Source organism: Pollachius pollachius (genome assembly GCF_949987615.1).
Source record: "Pollachius pollachius genome assembly, chromosome: 1".
Lineage (NCBI taxonomy): Eukaryota > Metazoa > Chordata > Actinopteri > Gadiformes > Gadidae > Pollachius > Pollachius pollachius.
The window spans coordinates 39,043,948-39,069,395 of record NC_136934.1 but is presented as its reverse complement, the minus strand read 5'-3'; the positions used below and the strand labels follow the sequence as shown (position 1 = coordinate 39,069,395).

The 25,448-nt window shown below is 42.9% G+C and overlaps 2 protein-coding genes across 4 annotated transcripts in view; both read left to right on the top strand.

The window, feature by feature from the left end:
* The first annotated feature begins 17,345 nt into the window (after nucleotides 1-17,345).
* osr2 (odd-skipped related transciption factor 2) lies at nucleotides 17,346-20,322 on the top strand. Its single transcript, XM_079749501.1, has 4 exons — nucleotides 17,346-17,457; nucleotides 18,638-19,351; nucleotides 19,710-19,809; nucleotides 20,213-20,322. Exons 2-4 carry the CDS (start codon nucleotides 18,693-18,695, stop codon nucleotides 20,285-20,287), a joined length of 834 nt encoding a protein of 277 aa, XP_079605627.1. The 5' UTR covers nucleotides 17,346-17,457; nucleotides 18,638-18,692; the 3' UTR covers nucleotides 20,288-20,322.
* Nucleotides 20,323-24,241: 3,919 nt separating this feature from the next.
* vps13b (vacuolar protein sorting 13 homolog B) overlaps nucleotides 24,242-25,448 on the top strand; it is a 328,377-nt gene continuing 327,170 nt past the window's right edge. For all 3 annotated transcript variants that reach the window (XM_079746793.1, XM_079746792.1, XM_079746794.1), the window contains exon 1: nucleotides 24,242-24,355. The gene's annotated coding sequence lies outside the window, so the exon portion shown is untranslated. The remainder of the gene's footprint in view (nucleotides 24,356-25,448) is intronic.

Here is a 25,448-nt window from a genome sequence, read left to right as displayed (position 1 = left end):
AGTCAACTGAGCGGCGGGAAGGTGGTGGAGGAGAGATTTACTGCCGGGCGCGGTAGCGCTAGCAGGCTATGCTGAGCAGGAGGGGAAGTTGATATTGTTTACATATAATCTGCTATTCACAAAACCTTGAGAGAAGAAAGTCATGTAATACGCGTATTAAAAATAAATGTAGCAGAAACAGGGGAACTGGTGCGCTGGCAGCTCGCAGGGAGTGCGCTCTGACTCCGGGGCCAAGAAGGCCTGTGGCGAGAAAGCAATGGATACGGACGATATTCCAGAAGGTACTCTTGAACAACAATAACCCACATTTAGACACGTATACCGCAAGGCTTCGGACAGGTCCAGAGAAAATAGGGGGGGCAGGCTTTCTGTGTCCATATCGATTGAAGCACTGTGCTGAACACGGTATATAATATAGGAGTGTGTCTGCCCGGTTGTTTTTTTTGCACACAAACAGGACACACATTAATGTCGGTGTGCATTTCTTCGAATACGTGCGTTATAAATGAATGGCATGGTGGTTTTACATTACACACGCTGTTCACAAATGAATCCGTCAAAATACATAACACTTGTCAAAACATTATTTTGGTTTGACAAGTGGAGACGCTTAAACTCAGTCTGAATTACACGTTAGCGCTGTAAGTTAGTAAGTGACGTCGCCCTGGGGTTAAAACAAAACTGCCCTGGTGGCCAAGGTGCTGTTGTTAAAAAAAGATGACTTGGTGAAGTCTGAGTTTCCCTGTTAGGCCCACCAGTCGATAGTGAGTCCCTCCCAACGGCAGGCACTGGGCCGAAGTATATACACCCTGCAAGCAGAAGAAGGCCAGCCGTCATCTAAGCCATTTGGCGTGTTGCAGTTGTTGCAGAGTGACAGGGGTGAGAAGTGATCCAGAGAATGAAGGGAAAGCTTCTTAAAGAGTCCCCAACATGTTATTAAAGGGGATCAGGCAAATATGTCCTAATGTGCACACCATGGAAGGGCCACAGAGGATAGTCCTACACAGTTTCTCACCAATCATGGCAGAACTCTAGAAAAAGGAAATCCTGAACATCTAAACCCTAGTTTTTACAAACACATTTTTAATCATGGTTGAAGTTCTTAGGGGAAAAATACGGTATGATTAAAAAAAGTCTGAGGTACTAGTACCTTCAAAGATAAACTATGAACCTGATAATGCCAGCATCAAATTAAAGAAAATAGGGATATAATGGGGGGAGGGAGCACAGCGGAAAAGGGTGTTCTTTTTGAGGAAACTAAATTTCTGACTGAAACCAAGCAATCACCACATTAAAGGGCTCCCATTTTTTCACCGACCACCGGTATGCATACTGGATGCCAGGACAGTGTTTTCCATTAGATTTTCCTGTTTTTTTAGTTGATCTGGCAAATTAACTTACAACAGCCAGAGCACAATATGCAGCCTGGAAGGGAGCGTAGCAGCAAATTGCATTTATCAAAAACACTCACTTGGACTGTTTACTTTACATGATCTAGTAAAAAAACGCTCACTCAGCAAGTTGTTCAGTGATTGCATACGGATGCAGGAGAACAGTAAGCCCCCAAAAACAACCGCCCAAGCCACATGAAGGAGGCCCACATTAAGACGCCATCACTTTCACTTGTTTATCACGGCAATCTATTCACGGTATCTTTGTGACACCGTTTTTTCCATGCAGGCCCCCAGGACGGCTCGTCCCCATCACTGCATTCGTCCAGGATCCCCAGGCTTGTGAAAGTTATCATCATATCCTCAACAAATGTCATTCCCGTAGCTTAATATAAGGGCACGTATTAGTCATTCATAGTATACAGCAAACACAACTTTATTTATGGAGTCGTTTCATTGAGCTCTTCTGGGCTAGAAACAATCAGACCAAGGTTGTCTCGTAAAGAACAAAGCGTTGTCAGGGTGCCAGAATTAGCAGCAGCCTCAACTCAGAGCACTTTGTTTTATTTCTTTCTTCCTCTCTTTTTGGCTCCACACTGTGCTTGTGTCTCGTCAGACCCTTCCCATCCTGATGGTGAAGATGACCTTGTGCAAACACAGACAGAGCACTGCTGGCTGACACGTCCTCTCACTTTTATCTGTCCTCTTCTCCCGGGAGCTGCTGGTCCAGCGGCCATATAACTGCCACTGCTAAGTCTCAAGGAGATCATTCGCTACCATCAGTAGGAGGTCCACGGGCCTAGCGCTGCTCTCCTACCAGGAAACGCAGAGTTAGATCAAAGGCTTTCCGTAGGGTTTCAGTATTTTATGTGAACGAGTCCTGTCCAAAAGCGACGGATTGAGGCTGGATGAGAACATGGATGACCCTGTAAAAGGCATCACCACCAGCTGCACGGAGAAGCTCCTGATGAACTTTGCAGACTCTTTGGCTGCGAAAAAGAAAGAAAGAAAATGGGTATATATATATATATATATATATATATATATATATATATATATATATATATATATATATATACCCTTTTTCTTGCTCAGTCAACCTCAGTCCCAGCCAGCTCGTGTTCGCTCGAGTCATGCTCCCCCAGCTTTTACAGCGCTCTTTAAATCACCAAGTGCTTGGCAAAAAAATGGATGGGTGTCCAAAAAGTGAAACAATGCAGTCAGGTAGGTAATGGGGCGCCTATGTTTTTTAGTCCAGAGACCACCCAGCCGGCAGGAGCAGTAGCAGTTCTGGGAAAATGGCATCTGTTTAGAACAGCAAGACTGAAGATAGTCAAGGCACTGGTCAGCAGCTCTGATTAAAGATGTTCTTACAGTGAAACTCACAAAAGAAAACATTTGGTTTAAGGCACAGAGCCTATCTTACTTTTAGTCTCCTAATGTTCTCCCTTCTCCCTCGACCGTTCATTCATTATTGTTATAAGAATTTGAGACTGTGTGTGTGTGTGTGTGTGTGTGTGTGTGTGTGTGTGTGTGTGTGTGTGTGTGTGTGTGTCTGTGTGTGTGTGTGTGTGTGTGTGTGTGTGTGTGTGCGTGTGCGTGCGTGCGTGCGTGCGTGCGTGTGTGCGTGTGAGTGTCTGTGTGCCTGCTGTGTGTTTTGCCTGCCTTTGTGCATGCATGCGTGTGTTTGTGATTGTGTATGTGCATATCTACTTTGCATGTGTAGTTGAAGGTTATAGGGGACCCTGTTCCTCAACAGAACTTAACAGTAGAGCCATCAAGTAAAAGGAAGTGACCTGGTAGTACTGTCCAGTGCCTGGATTTACATTTTGAAATGAATTCAAAATCCCTTCATTACAGCAACCAGTGAGCCTGAGCATCATTGAGCAGACTAAAGAGGCTATACTCCTATTCCCTATCCCTAGATATGGTCTTCTTTGTTCTCCTGGAGTGCTTACATGAAGGTCAAAGCATTTAAAGGAAATTCAACGTATAAAATAATACAATGGAAATGTGTAGTTCAGATGCACTAGTCCGGTACGGAGAGATGAGTTTACCATTTAACAACCGATTGCGGCAAGATAAGAATCTACACATGTCATGTTCTCTTGGAACCCAAAGTCATCGTCCAGCCGGACTCCAAATCAGCAAGTTTGCATGACCTTCTCTACCGAAGAGACGTATTCCAGCCACCATCTCTCGGTGGATTCTACTCATAAAACCCAGATAGTGCAGACCCTTCAGGGTTGAATTGAACACTCCGACCATTGGGTTGTGCAACAAAAACACAAAGTGTTGAAAAGCCTTCTTTGAAATAAAAAAAAGGCCCAGTTAAAATTGTTTCATAGTTACGCAGAAACAGGTGGGGGTTAAAGAAGGACAAAGGGATGTAGTAGACCAAGAATTTATATTTATATTTTTAAATGGTGAAATTAATAAAAAATCAAATGTTAAGCAGGTTACATTTGGTCAAACTTTTATTTTAAATATTTACATGTCCTGTTGAATATGGGTCCAACACCCATAACTATGGGAACAGAAAAAAAAACTTCTGAACGTTATAAAAAATGCCCCATGATGATTTTGAGTTTATTGATAACATCTGATTCATTTTGGTGTATTGTTGCTCGTGAGAATCCACCAGGACTGTCAAGTGTGCCCAGATGAACCCGTTTCATGCAGTGCAGGCTACACGCAAACGCGCACACACATTTTTTCCACAATTTAGTATTTTCTTACAATCACTGACAGTTGGAAAAGTGGTGTTTAAGCATGTGTAAAATTACAGATGTTGTTTCTTGGTAGAACCTCAAACAATTCCAGTTGACAGCAGATTTTACTGGCAAATCGGTGTGCTAATTAGTTGATTCAGCCAGTGTAGTTAGCGGATTGTTTGGATTTCAATCAGTTAGTCTTCATTATGCAAAACATTTAAAAAACATATTATCTTACAATGATAATAATAATAATAATAATAACACAAATCACAAAATTCGTACAAAGGAAACTAAAATAAAACGAAAATAAAACATAGAAAATACATTGACAATTATAGATATTCTTATTAAGAAATGAATGAAATAAAGTATAAACGATTCCCTTTTCAGCAGCCAATGAGCTAGCCGGTCCAAACCCAACAGTGGCAAACTCATGTCAGTAGGCCCATAGGCATCCTGCCCCCCCCCCCCCCCCCGTCCAGCAGAAAATGACTCACGGACACCACAGTGGCGGTGGCACAGGGAGGGATAGTGAGCAGGTTTGGAGGGACGGAAGGGAAATTCCCGTCTACGGATGGCCAAAGACACCAGCCTCAGCCAAGCGCTCCGGCAGAATGTGCACTTCATTAGCGGTGGAGTGCCTGGGAGCGCCCGGCCGGGCCAAGTTCTGTGCGGCCCGGGAAGAACTAATAAAAGTCTGTGCCTAAAAACCAGGACAAGCCGCGGAGCGCGAGACCCAGGACCGGCTCAGAGGATGGGAACTCTCCAGAACAATGATAACTTTAAATAAGTAAAATAACATAGGTTTCTATTCCCGTCGGTTTGTCCCTCTATATATCTCTCGCTACCTGTATGTATGTATGTATGTATGTATGTATGTATGTATGTATGTTTGTATGTATGTATGTATGTATGTATGTATGCATGTATCTATCTATCTATCTATCTATCTATCTATCTATCTATCTATCTATCTATCTATCTATCTATCTATCTATCAGTCAATTGATCTCTCTATCTCTCCTTCTATCTCTCTTTCTCTCTATCTGTCTGTCTCTGTCTGTATGTCTGTCTGTCTATCTATCTCCCTCGCTATCGATCGATCTATCTATCTATCTATCTATCTATCTATCTATCTATCTATCTATCTATCTATCTATCTATCTATCTATCTATCTATCTATCTATCTATATATATGTTCATTTATGTCATTTTGTGATTTTCCAGTCTGTTTGAAAGTCACAACCACCACACATTATTCTTGGGAAAGTGAGTCGACAGTTCCCAAGAACTCTGAATTACACAGTGTTTCAGATTTCCAGGATGATTGGCTTACATGTAATGGCTTATCCTTTACACTGTAGCTTGGTGGGGGAAAAACCTGGGATGTTTTAGCTAAGCCCAACACTAGCCACACACTCAGCTTCCATAAAACACAAGCCGCTTCAATGTCTTAATGGATACTGCAACACTTTCACCGCGCAACGTTGCTGGAGCCATGTACAGTGAAACGCTGTTAAAAACAGCCCAATGGGCTTTACGGAGACATTAAAACCTGGAAGGGGGAGCAGGGAGCAGGGAAATGGACTGGATGCATAATATTTATGAAATTCCGAAGGGTTTGGAATGAGAGGTGTTCTCACACAGAGACGGATGATTCAGACTATCTTACATTTTCCCCCATTAAGGAAAAGAAGAGGAAAACATAAATGCGTAACACACGGACATGGACACACATACACGCACACACACACATATACAACCACAGTATTTACGACCAGGCCTGTCCTCATCACCATTGAGAAGCTCTTGGCTAGAGGATGCTGGGGTCTGGACTCAGCAGACACCTGGACTATTATGATCCCCACAAGCCCACTTTACTCACTGGAAACCAAGACCCCATTTCCACATTTCCACAAGCATCTTCAGCTCCTCCCTCCTACCTCCTTTCCTTCTCCCTCCTTTCCTCCTCCCTCCCTTCCTCCCTCCCGCCCCCCTTCCTCCCTCCTGCCTCCTTCCATGCTCCCTCCCTCCTCCCACCCTCCCTCCTGCCTCCCTCCCTCCCTCTCTCTCTCTCTCCTGGTCCCTTCCCTCCTGCCTCCTGCCTCCCTCCTGCCTCCCTCCCTCCTCCCTGCCTCCCTCCCTCCTCCTCCTCACCCGTGTCTCCCTCCCTCCCAGGGTCTGTTTTCTCCAATAGTAACAAAGGGCCGGCACCGGCGGTATCATTCTACGACTCCATGACATCACAGGGTAAGGCGGCGGGGTATGCGTGCCCCCCTGGTCCGGACTCCCGACCTTCCTAGTCCCAGCAGTTCCCTTCTGGGTCGAAGCCCTGAGTAACCCCAGGTGACCCGTTGCATCCCAGCGTCTAACCCCTTGGCTGGAGGTCAGGAACGTAGCCCCCCCCCCCCCCCCCCCCCCCCCCCCCGACTGCGGCCAATGTAGCCAGAACCATTTCACCAATGTTTTGGCTGAGGGTGGATTTCCTTCAGCACCTTTGGCAATCTTTTTTTTCACAAATGGTTGCAAACATTTGATTATTCATGATTAAGTGGAGCCGTTGAGTTTCGTTAAACAGCACGTTGAAGGGAGTTTTTCTCAGGACTTATTTTGCTGTGTCAAGACCGTTTGCGATCCACCAGGCCAATAAGCAGGATATCCTCTAAGTGGTCAACCGCCATTATGTCGCCATAGCTACTCCGAACGCCCATCCCATGATTAACTCTGGCATCTCCGCACCGCTGGCACAACAATGGCCGCCACAGTTGGTATGTGCTCCGTTGACTGTAGCAAAGTGGAATCGAATGACTTTTAACTGCAACATAAAGCAGTGAGAGAGAGAGAGAGGAAGGGGCAGAGAGAGGGAGGAAGAGAGAGAGAGAGAGAGAGAGAGAGCGAGAGAGAGAGTGAGAGAGAGAGAGAGAGTGAAAGAAAGAGAGAGAGAGGCTGATCCCCAGCTGTGGAGCCGCGTGGACACGCAGCTACTCCTGCTCTCTGCTGCTTACTGGGCCACTGGGCCGCGTTCAGCGCTGTAATGAGGAGCATTCATCTCCGCTTCCTCCCTGCGGTCACTGAGACAGCATCTGGTGACTGTAGCTGGAGCCCACACCCCCCTTCCCCCTCCGCCACCATCACCACCACCACATGCACAAATACACACGGAAGTACACAAATACACACACAAGGACGCATGCAAATACCCACACAAACATACACACACACACATATACCATACACATACCGAACAGATCCGCATGCACGCACACAGACATACACACTAACACATTTAATCAGCCCCAAGGTCTCAGATACACAACAGCTAAATAAAAACACACAAATTAGCCATGTGGACCGTGGTAAACATTTCCAGCTCCATTCTCCGGGCCAGCTGGAGCCTTCCAGGACTTCAGTTGCTGCAGTGCTAGTGTGCAGCCCCATTCAGCAGATATGTTGCAGCGTAGAGCACCCGAGGCCTGAGCTCAGTAACAGTCACGCCAGAGGCCTGAGTTACGAGTGTCGCCTCTGGTGTTGTTATGGCGGCTGAAACACAGGTAATGTGACCAAACATCTTTCCCTGACGACGCCTGACTGTTCCCTGCTCCGGCTGTGACCCTCCCGAGGTCGACCAGGATGTTTTAAACATCCCAGTGCCGTGCTTAAACGTCTTTTCACACATTGCGGTGCCCTTTCTCTTCAATCTGGTGTGCATTGGCAGTTCCAGGTCACAGTGTAAGACTGTATCGGCCGTGCCAGATGACATAAAAACAAAATAAAATGTGTTCTTTATTTATGGGTTCATTTATAATTACCTAGTGCAGCGTAGCCTGGTGGGGGGGGTTACCGTAATCCATTTCTATGTTTAAATCAGTAATACATCTACCATGAGCATGAGTGCAGATTTATAAATCTAGAAGTCTGAATAATTATGGATGTGAAACTTTTATGGCATCTTTTAAGCGCTCCCAGAGCTGCGGAACCAGGATCGGGGCCCCAGGAGCTCCCAGAAGGCCCTCCATGAACATCAGGCTGCGCTCTGAGCCCGGGGACCGCATTCCGCTCCACGTTGCTGAGCTATAGAACCACCAGCTTCTCTTCCACATGTGAAATCAATACCACTTCATTTATGGGCAATTCTCACTAGTGACATCAAATCTAAAACATATTGCCAAAAGTAATAATACCCTTTTGCTCTGTTTCTCTCACTCCTAAAAAGATTTTTTAAAAAGTTCTAGCCTATATGAAGAAGGCGGGAAGCAGAAGCAGTCAAAAGACAAAGAACTGAATGCTGAAATGGAGTGGCTGAGGCAGCACGTTCATGATTACAAATGAATGAACGCGATTGCAATTTCTATTTGCCGATGCAGACGGTCAAAGAGATCCTGAAAACGATTTTAATTTCACGGCCAAGCGGTGAGAAGGTGTGATGAGAGCTGCTCGAGAGTGTTAGATGCTGGAAGGCCCTGGGCCCACCACCAGCTCTCGGCCCGCCTCTAGGTGTTTCATAATGAAGCCTCGGTTCATCCAGACCAGGATTATGGGCTTCCCAGATCAACCCCAGAGTCTGCTAACGTTCATAAAACACAATGTTGGAACACACATCCACAATCCGTTCCTTGTATGCACGCGCTGCTGGCTAGAACACCTCTGGAGCAGCGATGTTTCTTCTACTTATCTTCTCCTCCTTCCCTTTCTTTTTATTCTGTTTCCTTTGGGAAAGTGTTGAAATCATTGTGTGTGGTGAAGTGCGATGCAAACGCTAAAGCTACCTTATGCTACCTAAACACAAGAAATCACCAAGCTAGTTTTCACCACAGTCTCATTGAGAGTGTTACAGGATACATTCTAAAAACACTGGCACAATTCAATTCAGTGTGTGTTCTGTGGTGAGTGCTGGAGTCAGAACCTCCACAGAGGTGAGAAATATTTGATTTGTGAGCTGCTTCAACACTGCGATCACACCTCTTTCTCTCCTTCGCTGTGCCTAATTACGCCATTCAAGTCGCCAATGACTACACTGGCTGTTTCCATGTGTAAGAGGGGACTGGGGAAGCGGGTTCTCTTCCCAGAGCACTGGTAAATAGCGTTTAACCGAAGTCCTGGGCACCATTCTGAGGACAAGACAGCCTAGTTTACCCCAACATTTCCACTTCCATCGGATACACAGCGGCAGCAGCAGCAGCACAAACTCCTGCCGCAGCGAGGCAGTTTTCCATCCACTTGAAGCCCAGTAATACCCCAGCTGTGACTCCACATCCTCCTTACGGGAGGAAGCTTTTTTTTTTACGACAAGAAAAGCCAGTGTTGGTATAAAACAGGTCATTGGGACCTCCCCGAGACCAGTTGGTTTGGGGCCTGCCTGCCGTGCCAAATTACACAGCAGTCAAAGTACCCACTGCCTGCACCAACACCACCCTTACCTACAACAACAGTAACTTTATTTTCCCTCCAACATCATAAACAGCTTAAACTGTGTTTAAAAGGCACCAATACATGGGCGGACATTTATGAAGAAATTTGAAAAAAATAAAACAAATATTTTCCCTGTACAACTCAGGTGGACTGTAAATAATGTATTCAGGAGCTTATGACGTAGCCCTCGCGGTGGTCATGTTTTTCTCCCTGGCCGCGAGTTGTGAACATGCATCTCATAAATGCATCATTGGAGGAGGGTGATTTACAGGGGAAGTGATTATGGGACTGGCTGATGAGTGAGCAGAAGCAAATCCCCCACAGACTGCACCTGTAGACATTGCTGTGTTAGTCAATGGATCAATGTGTGTGTGTGTGTGTGCGTGTGTGTGTGTGTGTGTGTGTGTGTGTGTGTGTATGTGTGTGTGTGTGTGTGTGTGTGTGTGTGTGTGTGTGTGTGTGTGTGTGTGTGTGTGTGTGTGTGTGTGTGTGCGTGTGTGTGTGTGCGTGCATGCATATTCATGCAAAACAGTGTGGCTAAATACATTAACAAAAAACGTCCATTAAAATCCGAAATACAAATTATGCCAATAATATAATCTGCAAGTCTATTCGTCAAAAGTTGTATTTAACAGGAAGTAGGACTAATGAATGAGTTAAATGATAGGAGTAACTCCATTGACAAATGGAACTGTATTGATATCATGTGTTAGGTATAAGATGGTTCTGTATTGATTAATTTTAGGAAAGGTTAGAGTACGAATCATGGTTTCACTCTCCAGATCTACAGGTCCTGTGCTGCCAAGCATTTTCTGACCGTGTGGAGAGGTTATAGGCTGTGTGTTTTAGAGAGAGAAAAGCCATTTCCTCTCTTTTTGATCAGCTAAAACATCTGGCACTTTACAGGAGAAAAGGAAAGACAGGGGAGCAGGGCAATATGATGAAAGCAGACAAAGTAATTCCTAATACTGATACCATTGATGTAGGCAAAAGTGATTTTCTGATTTAATCCTACACTTATTCAGCAAAAGTTTGGATCGGAAAAAAGAGCTTACGTATTTGTTCCGCTCTGCTTTCTCTCCCCTTTCTTTCTAAGTTCATCCCTTTCCACCTACCTTGCGTTTTCCTCATTTAACCTATTCTCCCTTGCTTCCATTCCTACACAGCCCGGGACCTTGTGAAACACCGCTGCCGACAGACCGGACAGGGCTCTGTGCGGCTGTGTGATTTATACCACCGCGTCTCTCATCAGCCCATTAACAACTCGTGCAGCGTGGCCAGGAAACCAGCGTCACAGGGGAGCTTTACTGTCCGTCACTAATTCAGCAAGACGTGGTGAGGGAGAATGATCCTAGCGGGTAAGAGGATCACCGGTAGCACCGTTACACCTGCTGAGAGGATTCAGTAGAAGCGAAGGCCCTTCACTCACTGCTAATGCCCCACTGGGACGCAATGGCTGTAGATGGATGAAACCAAAGCAGTAATGACATCAGAGCAGGACTGATGTTAGAGTACACTGACATCAGAAGAGTACTGACATCAAAGCAGTACTGACATCAGAGCAGTAAAGTTAGAGTACTGACATCAGAACAGTACTGACATCAGAGACGTACTGAGAACAAAACAGCATTGACATGAAAGCAGCACTTACTAACATTAGAGCAGAACTGACATCTTTGCAGTGCTGAGCTTTAATTGAGCTTTGATGATATTAGTTATACTGTTCTACATCAGATCGGTACTGACGGTGTAGCTGTACTGTACTCCATAAGATCAATAATGGCCGTGTATTTGTACTGTGCTTCATCAGATCAGTACTGATGGTGGAGCTGTATTGTACTACATCAGATCAGTAGTGACGGTGTAGTTGTACTGTACTACATCAGATCAGTAGTGACGGTGTCGTTGTACTGTACTACATCAGATCAGTACTGACGGTGTATCGTGGAGCCAGGTGTCCCAGGTCTGAATAGCAGTTCTGCAAGTGATGTAATTAAACCCAACATCCGTACTCTGTACACACCGCCTTCTAAAACACACCACAGCCGTTACGGCCGGCAGAGCAGCAGAATCTGGAGAATGCCCCTAGCCGGGGGAACGGCTCACCCCTGTCACCACTGAGCCATTAAGAGCCTTTTTCACAACGGCCACATGGCGGAGGTGAAGCGCAGTGACCTTATAGCAGGGAGCACTGTAGAGACAGTTTGATACGGCCCTCAATGCCTGTATCGCAACGCTGGAGGAAATAGAGGCCAGGGACTGCCGGATACTGTTCACTGACGTCCACTCTCCTGCTGGCTTTTAACACATAACCCCTCCTCCCACACACACACACACACACACACACATACACACACACACACACACGCACACACACACACACACACACACACACACACACACACACACACACCTTCTCCTTCCCACAGTCTCACACCCCAGGACGTCCCTGGAACTTTCTCTTTTTCACTGTTGTAGTGTGGTTTTATGTACGCGCTCGTGCCTATTGGGACGTCCTACACAGGCTTTCCACACATGTTCTATACATATGCACTATTCATAGCCTCTTTGAGAGCACAAACAGGACTGGACTGAAATAATTGTATGAAACATAATAATCCTAATAAACAACGATGATAAAGCAAGATCTCTGGTATTCTCAACCACATGAACCGAGGTCTGTTACAACAGGGTTTTCTCTTAAAGCCAACCAAAATCAAGTCTTTTTTCACAAGCCTATAAGGTTTAAAATGTGTGGTTAGCCGGGTCCAACTTTTTTTTTAAATCAAGATTGTTGTTGGTATTATTCCCTTTTTAATAATACTAATAATGATAATACCTTCTTATCTCGTTCACTTTTAATTATATATTTTTATTATCTTATATTGTATGCTTTTATCCTTTCATATAGGTTTTATATATGTAAAACCTTCTTGTTTTATATGTTTTTTATCATAGATGTTTTTGTAATGTATAAGCCTATTGAGTCTTTGAGTCGTATGAAGTGCTATATTCATAAACTTGACTTCACTATAACGCTCTCTCTGTCTTGGATCCTCATTTCCGGGCCACAAGTCGATAGTCAATGTCAAACAAGTCAATGTCAGCATGTTGTTGGGTTGGGGTTAGGGTTGGAGGGGGAGGAGCCACAGAAGCAGCTGGCCAGCACAGAAAACACCAGTAGGAAGCCACTCGCCCACGAATGGGATTCAGTGCTGTGGCTGAGAAGCATTTATTGGTGGGTTTATTGGCTAACGGAGCATAATGTCATGGCCGTGTTCCTCTTTATGCCTCTCTTGTTGGGTGGATGACGTCGCGGGGCGCAAGGCGTTTGGTCACGCAGAGGTGCCGTCCGCAGCTAAACAGATGGCAGAGCAGCAGAGAGAAAGAGAGAGGGCAAGAGAGAGGGAGAGAGAGAGAGAGAGAGAGAGAGAGAGAGAGAGAGAGAGAGAGAGAGAGAGAGAGAGAGAGAGAGAGAGAGAGAGAGAGAGAGAGGCAATGGGCAGCAGATGGAGAAGGGATCACTGAAATTAAGGAATGTATACTGTATATACCTCTGCCCACACACACATACACACACACACACACACACACACACACACACACACACACACACACACACACACACACACACAGCAAGTGGAGACTCACACTAACAAACATTCACATATTCACACACAGGCACACACAGGCACACACACACACACACACACACACACACAAACACACACACAAACACACACAGACACACACACACACAAACAAACACACTCACAAACACACATGCACACACACACACACACACACACACACACACACACTGTGTGTAGTATATGCAGTGCGAACATGCAACAGAAAAATCAACAACCGCAGACACAGAGACCGACATGACGAATTATAAATAACCTTGATAATCATGTCTTGACATCAACTTAAGTTCTAAGGGGACACAAAAAGTAATTATTTATGGTAAAACCAAAAAATTATTAAATAGGCCGATTTGAAAATAAAAGAAGAGAAAACTAAACAAATGTTCAAAGCCTGTTTGGGTCACGGCATAGTTTAAGAGACTATGACTGATGTTTCATTCGAAGCAATTTCACATGAGTCCAAAAGGGGGCAACCCTGTCCCACAAAGGAAGGCGACGACTTGCTCTAGCAGGTGAATAAACGAATCCCAAATGTGTCAATGACGGCGTGGAAATCAGTTTTTTTCTCACGTTGGCAGCTTAATGTCTCACCTGATACAGAAATAGGTCTACAAATGCACCTTTCTGTCGTATGTTTCTGTTCCGGATGTCGTTTTATTTGTGATTGCCTCTACATTAATGCTAGATTTATTTCATTTTTTGCATCAAAAAATATTATATGAATCGAAAATGTTAATGTAGCTGAGTAGCGTTGTGTATCAGAGCCGTCTAGACGCGCTCTCACACAGTTCCGTGCGGTTGATAAAGTAGGCCGCTGCCTTCCTGACATCAATGGAGCCGCACCGTGCCTGACCACACACCAACTGGGGAGCACCAGCCAAGCACACCCACCCACTGGGAAACGCAACCCCAGCACACACACACACACACACACACACACACACACACACACACACACACACACACACACACACACACACACACACACACACACACACACACACACACACACACACACACACACACACACACTGGGGAGCGCCACCCCATCACAGACATGCCTCGCGTTTCTTATCGGGTGTACAGCTCAGGTTGGAACGATGAGCCGCAAAGGTTGACTGTTTATTCTGACACAAGTGAAACGAATTTCATCTTTTGTAGTCCTTTCTTGTTTAGAAGTGTATTTCATATTTTGATTTCAAAAGTAAATTACGATTAATTTTAGGGTATAAACTGTATTATTGTTATTTTAAATTCCCATGGAACCTCACATTATGCACAATGCATTTTGTAGGTTCAACTGGATGGATATAGGCTACTACAACTGCTACTCAATATAATACAAATATAATTCCCTGGAAGCTCCAGACAGCAAATTAATCACAATTCTGTTTTAGGACTAACTAAAAATGTTTGTGCAACACACCACGGATGTGTAATTTCACACAAGGAGGGGAATACATGCTGTAGGTGGAGATATAGTATACCTTCTTGGGCTCGGAAAACCGCAGGAGGTAAGCATATGCAAGAATGAAAAACGTGAAGCCCTCCCGCCCTTTATGAACGCCTCGCTCATGGACGTGACATCCTGTCGAACTATATGCACACTGCGATAGTGCAGCAGTTTAAACCAGCAGCCACCTGCAACGGAAAAACAAAAAAACTGCTATGTTTCTAACGCGGAATCCAAATATACGGTGAGACAACAACTTTAGGACTGATCTAGACTATATTTTATTTCGGGATAATGATGGTATGGATAAGTAACAGCAAGGCAGAGAGTGGAAAGGAATTTGAATAGGGCTAGATTTCTGGGAGCTCAATATCTGGGCAGGTCTATGTTTAGATGTTTAGATTGAAAGATTCGCAAAATGCCACGCTTGGCACGTATAGGCCTCGGCCTGTTTATTGGGCCAAACTTAGATAAGCATCCTCTTTCTGCTTGTTTTAATAGTTTCGTGCTTTACCAAATCACTCGCTCCAATTGGAATACCGTCGTTCCTGCATATCAGATCCTCCCTGCTTCATGGCATCGTCCTGCAGAAGCGTCAGGGGCCACGGGGTCACAGCGGATGAAAGTCTGACCCTGCGCTCTGAAGTTACACCAATAATATAGAATATGTGTCTCGTCCAACGTGATAGGCGAAGCCGTGTGGTGTGGGATAACTTCGTTTCATGCGCAAAAGCGCCTGAATATAAAGAAGCACAATAATGATATTTTACTTGGGGTCGGGACACCCTACTTCGAATGGCGCATGAATGTGGTTCCTGCGGTGTGAGTGGTACAGAGATGATGCGGTGGTAGATGTGTGCGTCGACTTTATATGAAATATATATATATATATATATATGCAATAATTAAGTAGACGAAATATTGAGAAATTGTTTCCTGCGTGAGGACATTGGCTTATACAGATAATATAGGCCTGTTATAATATGGTTGTATGCAATTTAATATAATGTGAGTAATGTTTTTATCATTTTATTTTACATTCTTTGCATTATTTTTTAAATATAAATACTTAGGCCTGTCTAGAAACGTTTGCAAAACAATTTATAATTCAGGACTGACACTTGACAAACCTAAGAACAACGAACCCTGATCCTGCAGGATTTGCTAAAACAATACTTAATATAGTGATCGTTAATATCGTTATTATTCTGTTATTAGGACTACCTCATGTGTAGGCCTAAAACGTTAAAGTTCTAGGAATTTGGCAATGAGGATTTTTTTCTCCTTCACGTAAATGCGGATTAATGTTTTTTTTTCTTAAAACTGTGCTTAGGCCTACCTGTTTCTGAAAAATGGGAAGAGAATAGGTTCAAGGATTGACTTTTGTAAAGCTTCTGCTAATTAATTTGATGTCGATAATTCAGCCTAAATCTAATTCTGTTAGTTTTTTGGTAACTGCAACAGAACAAATAGTCCAGTTCATGGAATTGTTTAGCATAACATATTCGTTGAAACACGAAAGCATTGCTTGTGCCGGCAGAACCCAGTCCTTGGCGGTTCTCTAACAGTAGGCTACATGTTGGCTTAGTACTTTGCCAATAGGGGGCGCTGCAGACTCGCATTTTGTACAGACCAACTGTCGGCTGGAAGTGACCGTGAGGACAGGCAACCCAGTTCACTGTGTTGGGTTGCCAGTGGGCTAGGTTAATTGAGTCATTACATTATGTTGTGTTTTGTATTACATAGTAGAATCGCCTGAGATGCGATCAAAAACCTGGGTTTTGTTCTAGACTGTCCAAAAAATACGTATTTGCTCCTCAAGCGGAATACTCTTTGAGTGATATTTTAAATTGCAAGAACAACTGATTTTTTTTCTTCAGGCTTTGATTGACCGTTTTTTCTAGTTCTTTTGTATTTGCTTTCATTTATTTTTTTAAACCTTGTTATGTAGCAGTGAAATATATTATTTTGCCATCATCATTTATATCTAGAGAAATCGCTAAGTCACAGGTGGCCTATACAAGTTAAGTGAGGGGGGTCTGTCAAAAATAATAATTGATTTAGGCCTTCAATTAATTATATTCATACATAGCTGTATTATATGAATTCGGAGGTAATACAATATCTTTCTTTTTTTCACAATTATTGCAACTACTATTTTTTTTAGATATTTTTTCCCCCAAAAAAATTACCTAAACTCGTAATGGTCTTAAAGAACACGTTTCAATTTTGCTTAAAGGCAGGGTTTTTTTTTTTTACTGGGGGGGGGGGGGGGGGGGGGGGGGGGGGGCACCCCTTGAGAGTTTTGAACTTTCTTGCTTCCGACAATGTATCCCAAAAAAGGTCGGCCATATCCAAGTGTCAGTGGGGCAGGTTGAGCCGCCTGCAGACCATTCTCGACTCTCGAGCCGTAGTTGCTATCCAAACAAATAAACAGAGGAGAGAACATCGGAGTGGATCACGAAGAGGGGCGTGTCGGGGGCGGGCCGTGCGCGCCGCTGCCGGAGCCCTGAAAAGTGAGGGACCTGTGCTCATTACGCACACTGCAGCACCAACTCTCAGAGTGGCCTGGAACCCGCGTCGCGAACTCCTGTAACTTACAGAGAACGCGCAAAGTCTCGCTCTCGGTTTAGATCTTTTTTTTGTTGTTGTTGTTGGCACTTTTGCGTAAAGTTCAACCTAATAAAGGGGGCTGCATGGCTACGTGAGAAGTACATGGACGAACTTGGAAGAAGTTTCCCGACGCTTTATTGGAGCTTGATGTCGTTAGTCATTGTGGATTACTGATACACCGCAAGAGTCTGTGAAGAGTGACCTTTGGCAACTATTTATTGGGGTAAGATTCGAGTGCTGTGCAAAGCAGGTTACATGAGGTTGAAACTTGACAGCAGTTCTCGCATTATATAAGAATAACTATCATCCAGTGCGGCGATATGTAGAGAAGTTTGTTTAAAGTTGACTGATGTCATGAGTAAACAGTAAAACCTTTGGTAAATATAATAGCCTACAATAATGTCGTTGTAGCAGAACACCCCAAAGTAGTGTTAGTATTAGTGTTGGGTCCTACAGCACCTGTGCAAAAATCCTGACATCGGTTCGTAAAGAGAAGTAAAATGCACTCACTGCAGTGATAAGACGTGGATGGTCTTTAAAATTGGGAATGTGGAAATTAAAATAGGCGGATGAATGTTAAATTCTCCCCAGGAGTACAATGTAATGCATCATTATTAGGACAAAATACTACTTTACATGGCTGCTCAAGTTATTCAGCTGCGTCCTGTTTTGTCAATCCAGACAAAATACAAAACGCCCGGTCTCGTTTAAATGATTATTCCAGTAATTATTCTGTTCTCGCTATAGACTTGACCTTCCATAGAGTCAGCGTAATGTGTGTGGGAAAACATGACTTAATACTACCACCAGGTATATTAGGAGGCCTATTACTTGTGCATGTTTGTTTTCCTAAAGCCTAGACATTTGCACTGCATGTAAGAATAATGTAGCTCAAACTAATAGGGATGTCTCAGTTTTTTAATAAAAATATGTTTCAATGCCTTCTATTTGAGAAAGGCTACATTGAATTACGTTTAACTCATATAATAACTCCGTTGTTACACAATGCTAATCCGTACGTGGAGTATTCCATTAGTACAGTGGATTTATTTTAACACGTTAAATAGTTACTTTTCCCAATATTAACAGCTCCTAAATTAAACAGCTGTCACATTATTGAAGGTGGAAGTAGACCTAGTATTTCCACCGTCTAAACCATGTTCAATGTTTTGGCCTTTGTGCCTATACCTCCATTAATTAAAAACAATCGAAACGTCCCTACGCTATTCGTTAATATAAAACAATTACAATTGTGTTGATTGAGCAACCTTTGACCGACCCTAAAAAGCGAATTAAAATATTGGTGGATTTCCTTTAGTGCTCGTTTTCAGAAGCCCGCCCGTGTAATCCGTGTAAACCACGGCACCCCCCTGACGCTCTCCTTGTGTGTTCTTGTGTTCCAGAGTGTCCTAGTTTCTGTCTTCTCCAGAGGCCTCCGCCTTGACGTCCTTCGCCGAGATGGGGAGCAAAGCACTGCCGGCACCGATCCCCCTGCACCCGTCCCTCCAGCTCACTAACTACTCCTTCCTGCAAGCTGTCAACACTTTCCCCGCGGCCGTCGACCAGCTCCAGGGACTCTACGGCCTCAGTGCGGTGCAAACGATGCACATGAACCAGTGGACGCTGGGTTATCCCCACATGCAAGGACTGAGGTCAACGATAACTGAAATGGCAGCTGCCCAGGGCCTGGTGGACCCCAGGTTTTCCTTCCCTTCGTTACCGTTCGCCGCTGCAGCGCACCTCTTCCACCCAAAACAAGGTTCTGTAACGCACGGTCTGCCCTCGTTGCACAAAGTCAGGCCGAGGTTTGATTTTGCAAACCTCGCAATCGCAGCCACTCAGGAGGATCCTCCGAAAGCTGTAGACTTGGCAAAGCTGACGGAGGGACTCGGGGGCACGATCTCTGAGTTGAGCAAACTCTCCCCGGACAGAAAACCTACCCGTGGCCGGCTTCCGTCTAAGACGAAAAAGGAATTTATTTGCAAGTTTTGTGGCAGGCATTTTACAAAGTCCTACAACCTACTCATCCACGAGAGGACACACACCGACGAGCGGCCCTATACATGTGATATTTGCCATAAGGCCTTTAGAAGACAAGATCACCTTAGGGACCATAGGTAAGGAATACTTTCATGTATCACCCCCCCCCCCCCCCCCCATTTGAATGTAGATTTATAAAGCTATTTTGTTCAAATGTATATAACGTCTGAGTTTCATAGTCATATATATATATGGCTTTTAAGAAACATTAACAATATGTGAAGTCCTAACTTTTTATTAAATCACTGGTGCCTGGCACAGGCCTGTTCCCCGAGTTCTCTCCACGAGGGCGCCAGAGCACTTAACTCTTCATATGGTCCGTAACATAGAAATAAACTCGTTCCTCCCCTGATCAGACAGGGCCCTGCAACAAGTTAGAGGCTGCACGTTGAACGAGCAGATGTCTGATCATGTTCTCTCTCTTCGCCTCCACAGATACATCCACTCCAAGGAGAAACCCTTCAAGTGTCAAGAGTGTGGCAAGGGATTCTGTCAGTCTCGAACTCTAGCCGTCCATAAAACTTTACATATGCAGGTAAGATCTCAACAGTGTGAAACCACACCACCCAAACTCATACTGATAAAAAAGAGAGACACATTCATCGTTGGTCGAGAAACGATTAGCGCTTGGATTAAATCCAATTTACGATGCAGGCCTACGAAAATAAATACAAAAATATAATTTAAAAAAATGTCCTATGCAAGGGAATGACATCATTATCAACACATGTTACACACATATATTGGCAATTAGTAATAATCGCAATGACTTGCAACGTGGTGAACTTCAAGTGACTGGAGATAGATATCATATAAATAAAGGGAATAATCATTTGCTTGCTTTAAATCTAAACAGGAATCGCCCCACAAATGCCCGACATGCGGAAGAACCTTTAATCAAAGAAGTAACCTGAAAACTCACCTTCTCACCCATACAGACATCAAGCCCTACAGCTGTGGCCGCTGCGGAAAGGTGTTTCGGCGCAACTGTGACTTGCGACGGCACAGTTTGACGCACAGCCCACATCAGGACTACTAGCCAGGATGGCTGGAAACCTAAATAATAACAATGATATTAATTATGGTAATAATAATAAACTGATAACAATGGACAAGAGAAAAAGAAGAAGCCAAGAAAGTGTTTTTTTTTATTTTCTACTTATTTTGGTTTTGCCCAAAGACAATCTGGAAATCAGGACACTTTACGATTGGGATTTTGGAATCAGTTGAGTCTCATTGGACCGCCGTGGAGCCGCGTCGTCTGTCATATCACCTGTAAATATCAACACCATGTAAATACTGTTTTTATTGTTCTGCCCTGGAAATAAACGTGTTAAAACCAGGCATAAGTTTAAAGTATGTTAAATTGTATTTTAGAAAATAAAGCAAGTTAAATATTTCCATTTGTAAGACTGCATTTTTGTGTTGCATAGGCCTACAGGTGGAAACATGACACGTTTGTAACCGAAAATATAAATCTGACCGAGTAAATCAGTGGGCTTGTCTATGGGTCTTCTTGCTATAAGACAGGTGGTTCTTCTAAATTCCTTTAAGCATAGCTCTCAGAAATGGTTGAAGAATAAACAATAGTGGCCAACCGATTTTTTTTGTTTGACTTTTAAAATGATATATTTTAATTAATAGACCTGTTTTTGTTAAAGATGTTTACAGGTTAGCAGAACATATTAATGTATTTCCATTGCCTATATTCACGTCTCCAACTCAGAGAAATTATGAACTATAATAGCCTACGTTATTCCCACCGAGTTGTTAGCCTGATTATTTATCAACATAAGACTAATTGTTTTTAGTCTGGTTCACTATGCTGGTAGATCTACAAGCAATAGCATAATTGGCACACACTGAAGAGTTATATTAAGGCACCTCACCTAACATTAAAGACGTACAACTAAAGTAGGCGATGACTGCGTGTAAAATGGATGGATGTTATAGAGTCAATAACGATCGCTAGCATTAATAAAACTAGGCATACTAATACAATAAATACTACTACTAATAAAAACAAACTATTTCTAATTATAATTATAAAAACTCTCAATATAAAGTAGCCTAAAGTAATATTAGCTTCATAATAACGCATTATATTTTTTATATAGACCTAAGCAACTAAGGTCTTCTATTCGCTGTCTACCAAATAGTCTTGACTTTAGTTCAGTTATTTTATTTTCAGGGATAATGAATTAGTTTCCGTTGGATTCGATCTTAGCACGCATTATACGAAGCTTATTTTTAAATTGAGTTAAATTAACATCTTGATCGTTTTATTAAATCGACAAATAGAGGCCTATTATCCATTGACGCAATATCACTTGATGCACTTGCCCACTCGTCGCGTGGATGACGTTTCATTTCTTTAATTACAGGCCTAATAGGCCTTAAGTGGTGAAATCATCCGACTGGGAAGTCATTTGAAATAAGGAAATATTGAAGTGCCCTCAAATCCAATAATAACATTTAAACAGTATTACTTGACCGGGAACAAAATATCTAACTGCAGGTGGACTTTTCCGGAAGAAACCAAAACCATTGAGTTCGTTGGAAGCATATGCAAGTCTTTGCATTTTGTCTCTTATTGGGAAGTTAAACAAAGAAGAAATCAACGAATAGGCTACTTGAACAATTAATACAATTAAAACATATAGGCCTATTTCTTTGTCTGGGCCTATTATTATTATTATTATTATTATTATTATTATTATTATTATTATTATTATTATTATTATTATTATGCCCAAACATGTGGAGTTAGCGATAATAGGGCTGCGATTTCTCATTGGCCTACATTACTGAACCCTCTTTCCAACGGGGTATACGGCAAAATTAAGAGGTCAACGTGACTCTAAACTCAGTATGATTTAGCCTACTTGGATTCAATTCAACATTTGGAGGCAACAGTGAAAATGTGTAGGCCTAATGTGTACATCGGTTGTTTTTTGCTTTAACATCATTAGGCTAGATAAATATAGCATCATTAGTAAGTGGCCATTAGGTCTGCATCATGGTTTAGCCACGAGTCCATGAATGACACAATAGGCCTATTTTTCTATGCGTACATTTACATTGCTGCCAGATGGGATTGAACATTTGGCTAATTAATGTGTCATTTTAAGGTGGCGAAATGCATGGAATAAATAAAACCATACTTGTTAATAATTATGAATTACAATGTTGATACTTTGGCACAATAATGGCAAATATTTATGCAATTAAATTGTGCGATTCACAAATACACCGTAATAATTGTATTACACCCCCCCTTCATTGTATGGCGCACTTTTTACAGGCCTGTATGGCTTTGACACGATTTATGTGATCTTTCATCTTTGTAGTTTGAGCAAAGAATTAAGTACCATTCAGCTTCTGAAAAAGTCGCAACGGATAAAGAATGGGACTTCTTGAATCCAAAAAAACACTGTATGATCATGAAATATGAATAGCCTAAGCTAGGGAGAAGTAAGGAAGTAGCACACAAACACACACACACACACGCACACACACACACACACACAAACACACACACACACACACACACACACACACACAACCACACACGCGCGCACACCCACTCACCCACATACGCGCGCGCGCGCACACACACACAGACACACACACACACACACACACACACACACACACACACACACGAATCTTGCTTGCTTAGATTCACGGCGTAAACTTTACCTCAATCATTTAGAATGTGGCCTCCATTCAGCCAATAAATACCGTGTTTATACGAGCCTTGTAGCAATTAATGGACGATTCTTCTTGTGTTGTGACAGTGGCCCATTTTGTGAGGGTTTCATAGCACAATAGAGTCACACACATAACGTGGAAATCGATTAAAATTGTTTTATCTGTTTGACATTACAAAGCAAAATTAAAGGAAGCCTACATTTAGGAAGAAGCCAGATTGAGTTTAAGAGATATGCGCCAAAGCCCACTACTGGCCCACAATGATTTATTCGAATAATTGTCTGAATGCGCAAAGTTCGACAGGAAAAGGTAATCCATTAGACCCAACATTTGACATGAAAAAAGACAGCCATATATTTAACCACTTTCCTCCTTAGGTCTCATCGGACAATATTACATTCATGGCCCCTAATTAGGGCAGCCAACTTTAAGGAGAAATTAATTAATCCCGTATTAAAGATATGCCGCTGCAGAGGCCAAGTCAAAACGAGGGCTTGGAACTCATAAAAAAAAAGAATAAGCGTGCTCGAGAAGTGAGACGATTGACAGGCACCAGGCAAGAGTGAAAAGACAAAAAAAAAGAAAAGTGAAAAGTTTCGTTTTTTTGATTGAATTCCCCACGGACTGCCCATTTGCATGAAGTGCAGAAATTTAAACAATCTTCTGAAGTGAACGGTTACCGTTTACTGCTGCACGAGTGTCACGCTGTCACGACACGGATGAAAACCGTTGTCATCAGTTATTTTATTTTGTTAAAGACCACCCAGTTTTCTTCACATAAATTAAATGCTTCTCTGTTAAAGAAATACCCAGGCCACATTTTGACTGCCTTTATGCAGGAGCTGTCATTGGGAATTTTGAAGTTGAGTAAAAAATATTGTGTAAACTAAACACTTCCAACTGAGGTGACTTCTTTGGTGAGCTGAGGGTTTTAATGCCCACTCGCTTAAATAAACCAATATTTTGTTTTCTAATTCCCTATCCTTTTAATCGTCGAATAGACCACCGAGACCCTGGCATGAACAAAAAACACTTTTTCTTGATATGAGCTATTTGTTACACTTAATTGTATTATTAAATAATATGCCATTGTTTGAATGGATCAAAGCTATCACATCGAAATCAAGTTATATTCAGAAAAGTCATCAGCCACAAAAATAGGATATTTTTAGGCCTCTGTAAGGATGGGGCGTGTCCTCTTGAGCGGAGAAGGATATGACGTCGTGCATGCGGAAGCTCTGCGAATGTTTACCGATGACGTTTACTCGGGACCACAGAGATGTGCTAACTAGACCAGCTAACGAGATGCATTGGTTGCTATAAAGTTATAATTCTTACAATAGCTTCATGATAAGTGGGCTAACCGGGTAAGAAGAACGCGTTCGCTTTTCCCAAGCATTGACTCTCGTGGTGATAATATGTTATCGAATATGAAATATATATTACAATAGCTGCAGTAGCTGTTAGCTTAGCTCCTCTCCTTCTCTGATGCTCTGGTCTTCAGAATATAGCACCCACTAAGTTGTTATGCTGGCTCTGAATGGGTCTACTGTTGACACCGATACATTGTCTTGACCTAATTGAAACGTCGTTTTCATGTATGACAACTACTGAGGAGGAACGTCTAACTTACGATCATAACCAAGTAAGGTTAGCTAGCTCCCTTAGGTGTATGTATTACTCTCAGTTTAAGACATGAGCAGCATGTTTGGTCATATAAACTACAGCCCAAGTACATCGAATGGCACACTACTAAACATATTTAGTCCGGTCTTCTAAATACGCAAAGTGCTTGCTGTAATGATCAGGACTTGCTCCACTTATATAGACCGACAGGTGTGTTGAAACAGGTTGGGACATCTGTAATGATCATTGCTCCACTTACACTTACATCGACTAAGAGATGTGTTTGAATCGATTGGACATCATTGTTGAACAGGACTTGCTCCATTTATATGGACTCGGATATTTGTAGGAACCGGTTGTAACATCCGAATGATCAGGGCTGGCTCAAGTTGCTCCTTGACTAAGGGGTCTGTTGGAACCCGTTGGAACATGTTGTTGGCATTAGAATACCTGTCAGTGAGCCTACGTTGATTACTTAGTTGGAATAACTTACCTTTACATCGGGGCAATACGGAAGGATATTGGGTTAATTGTGTGCTAATTCAGAAGTAATTGAAAGTGCTTGTTCAGACGAAGGTTTGTGCTTTTGTTGGTCATGTCCTCGTCTTTCTTCAGTAGTGTGTAACAAATACAACAAATGATTGGTTTGTTGTTGTTGTGAATTGGTATATCATATACATTTGTAACAAGTTGTAACGAGTTCATATTACAGTAGCTGAACATCCACTTGAACATAGTCTAAGCAATGACTTCTCAGCGTGGAAAGCAGATACGCCGCTCCATTTGGAGAAATAATTGTCTGCCTCTCAGATGGCTAGTTCATTTAATTGATGA

What these genes read in the sequence shown, in the direction of transcription:
- osr2 (XM_079749501.1), top strand. Translation starts at nt 18,693, where the DNA reads ATGGGGAGCAAAGCACTGCCGGCACCGATCCCCCTGCACCCGTCCCTC. An exon ending in GATCACCTTAGGGACCATAG is followed by an intron (nt 19,352 to 19,709) that starts GTAAGGAATACT and finishes TCGCCTCCACAG; the next exon opens with ATACATCCACTCCAAGGAGA. An exon ending in ATAAAACTTTACATATGCAG is followed by an intron (nt 19,810 to 20,212) that starts GTAAGATCTCAA and finishes TCACCCATACAG; the next exon opens with ACATCAAGCCCTACAGCTGT.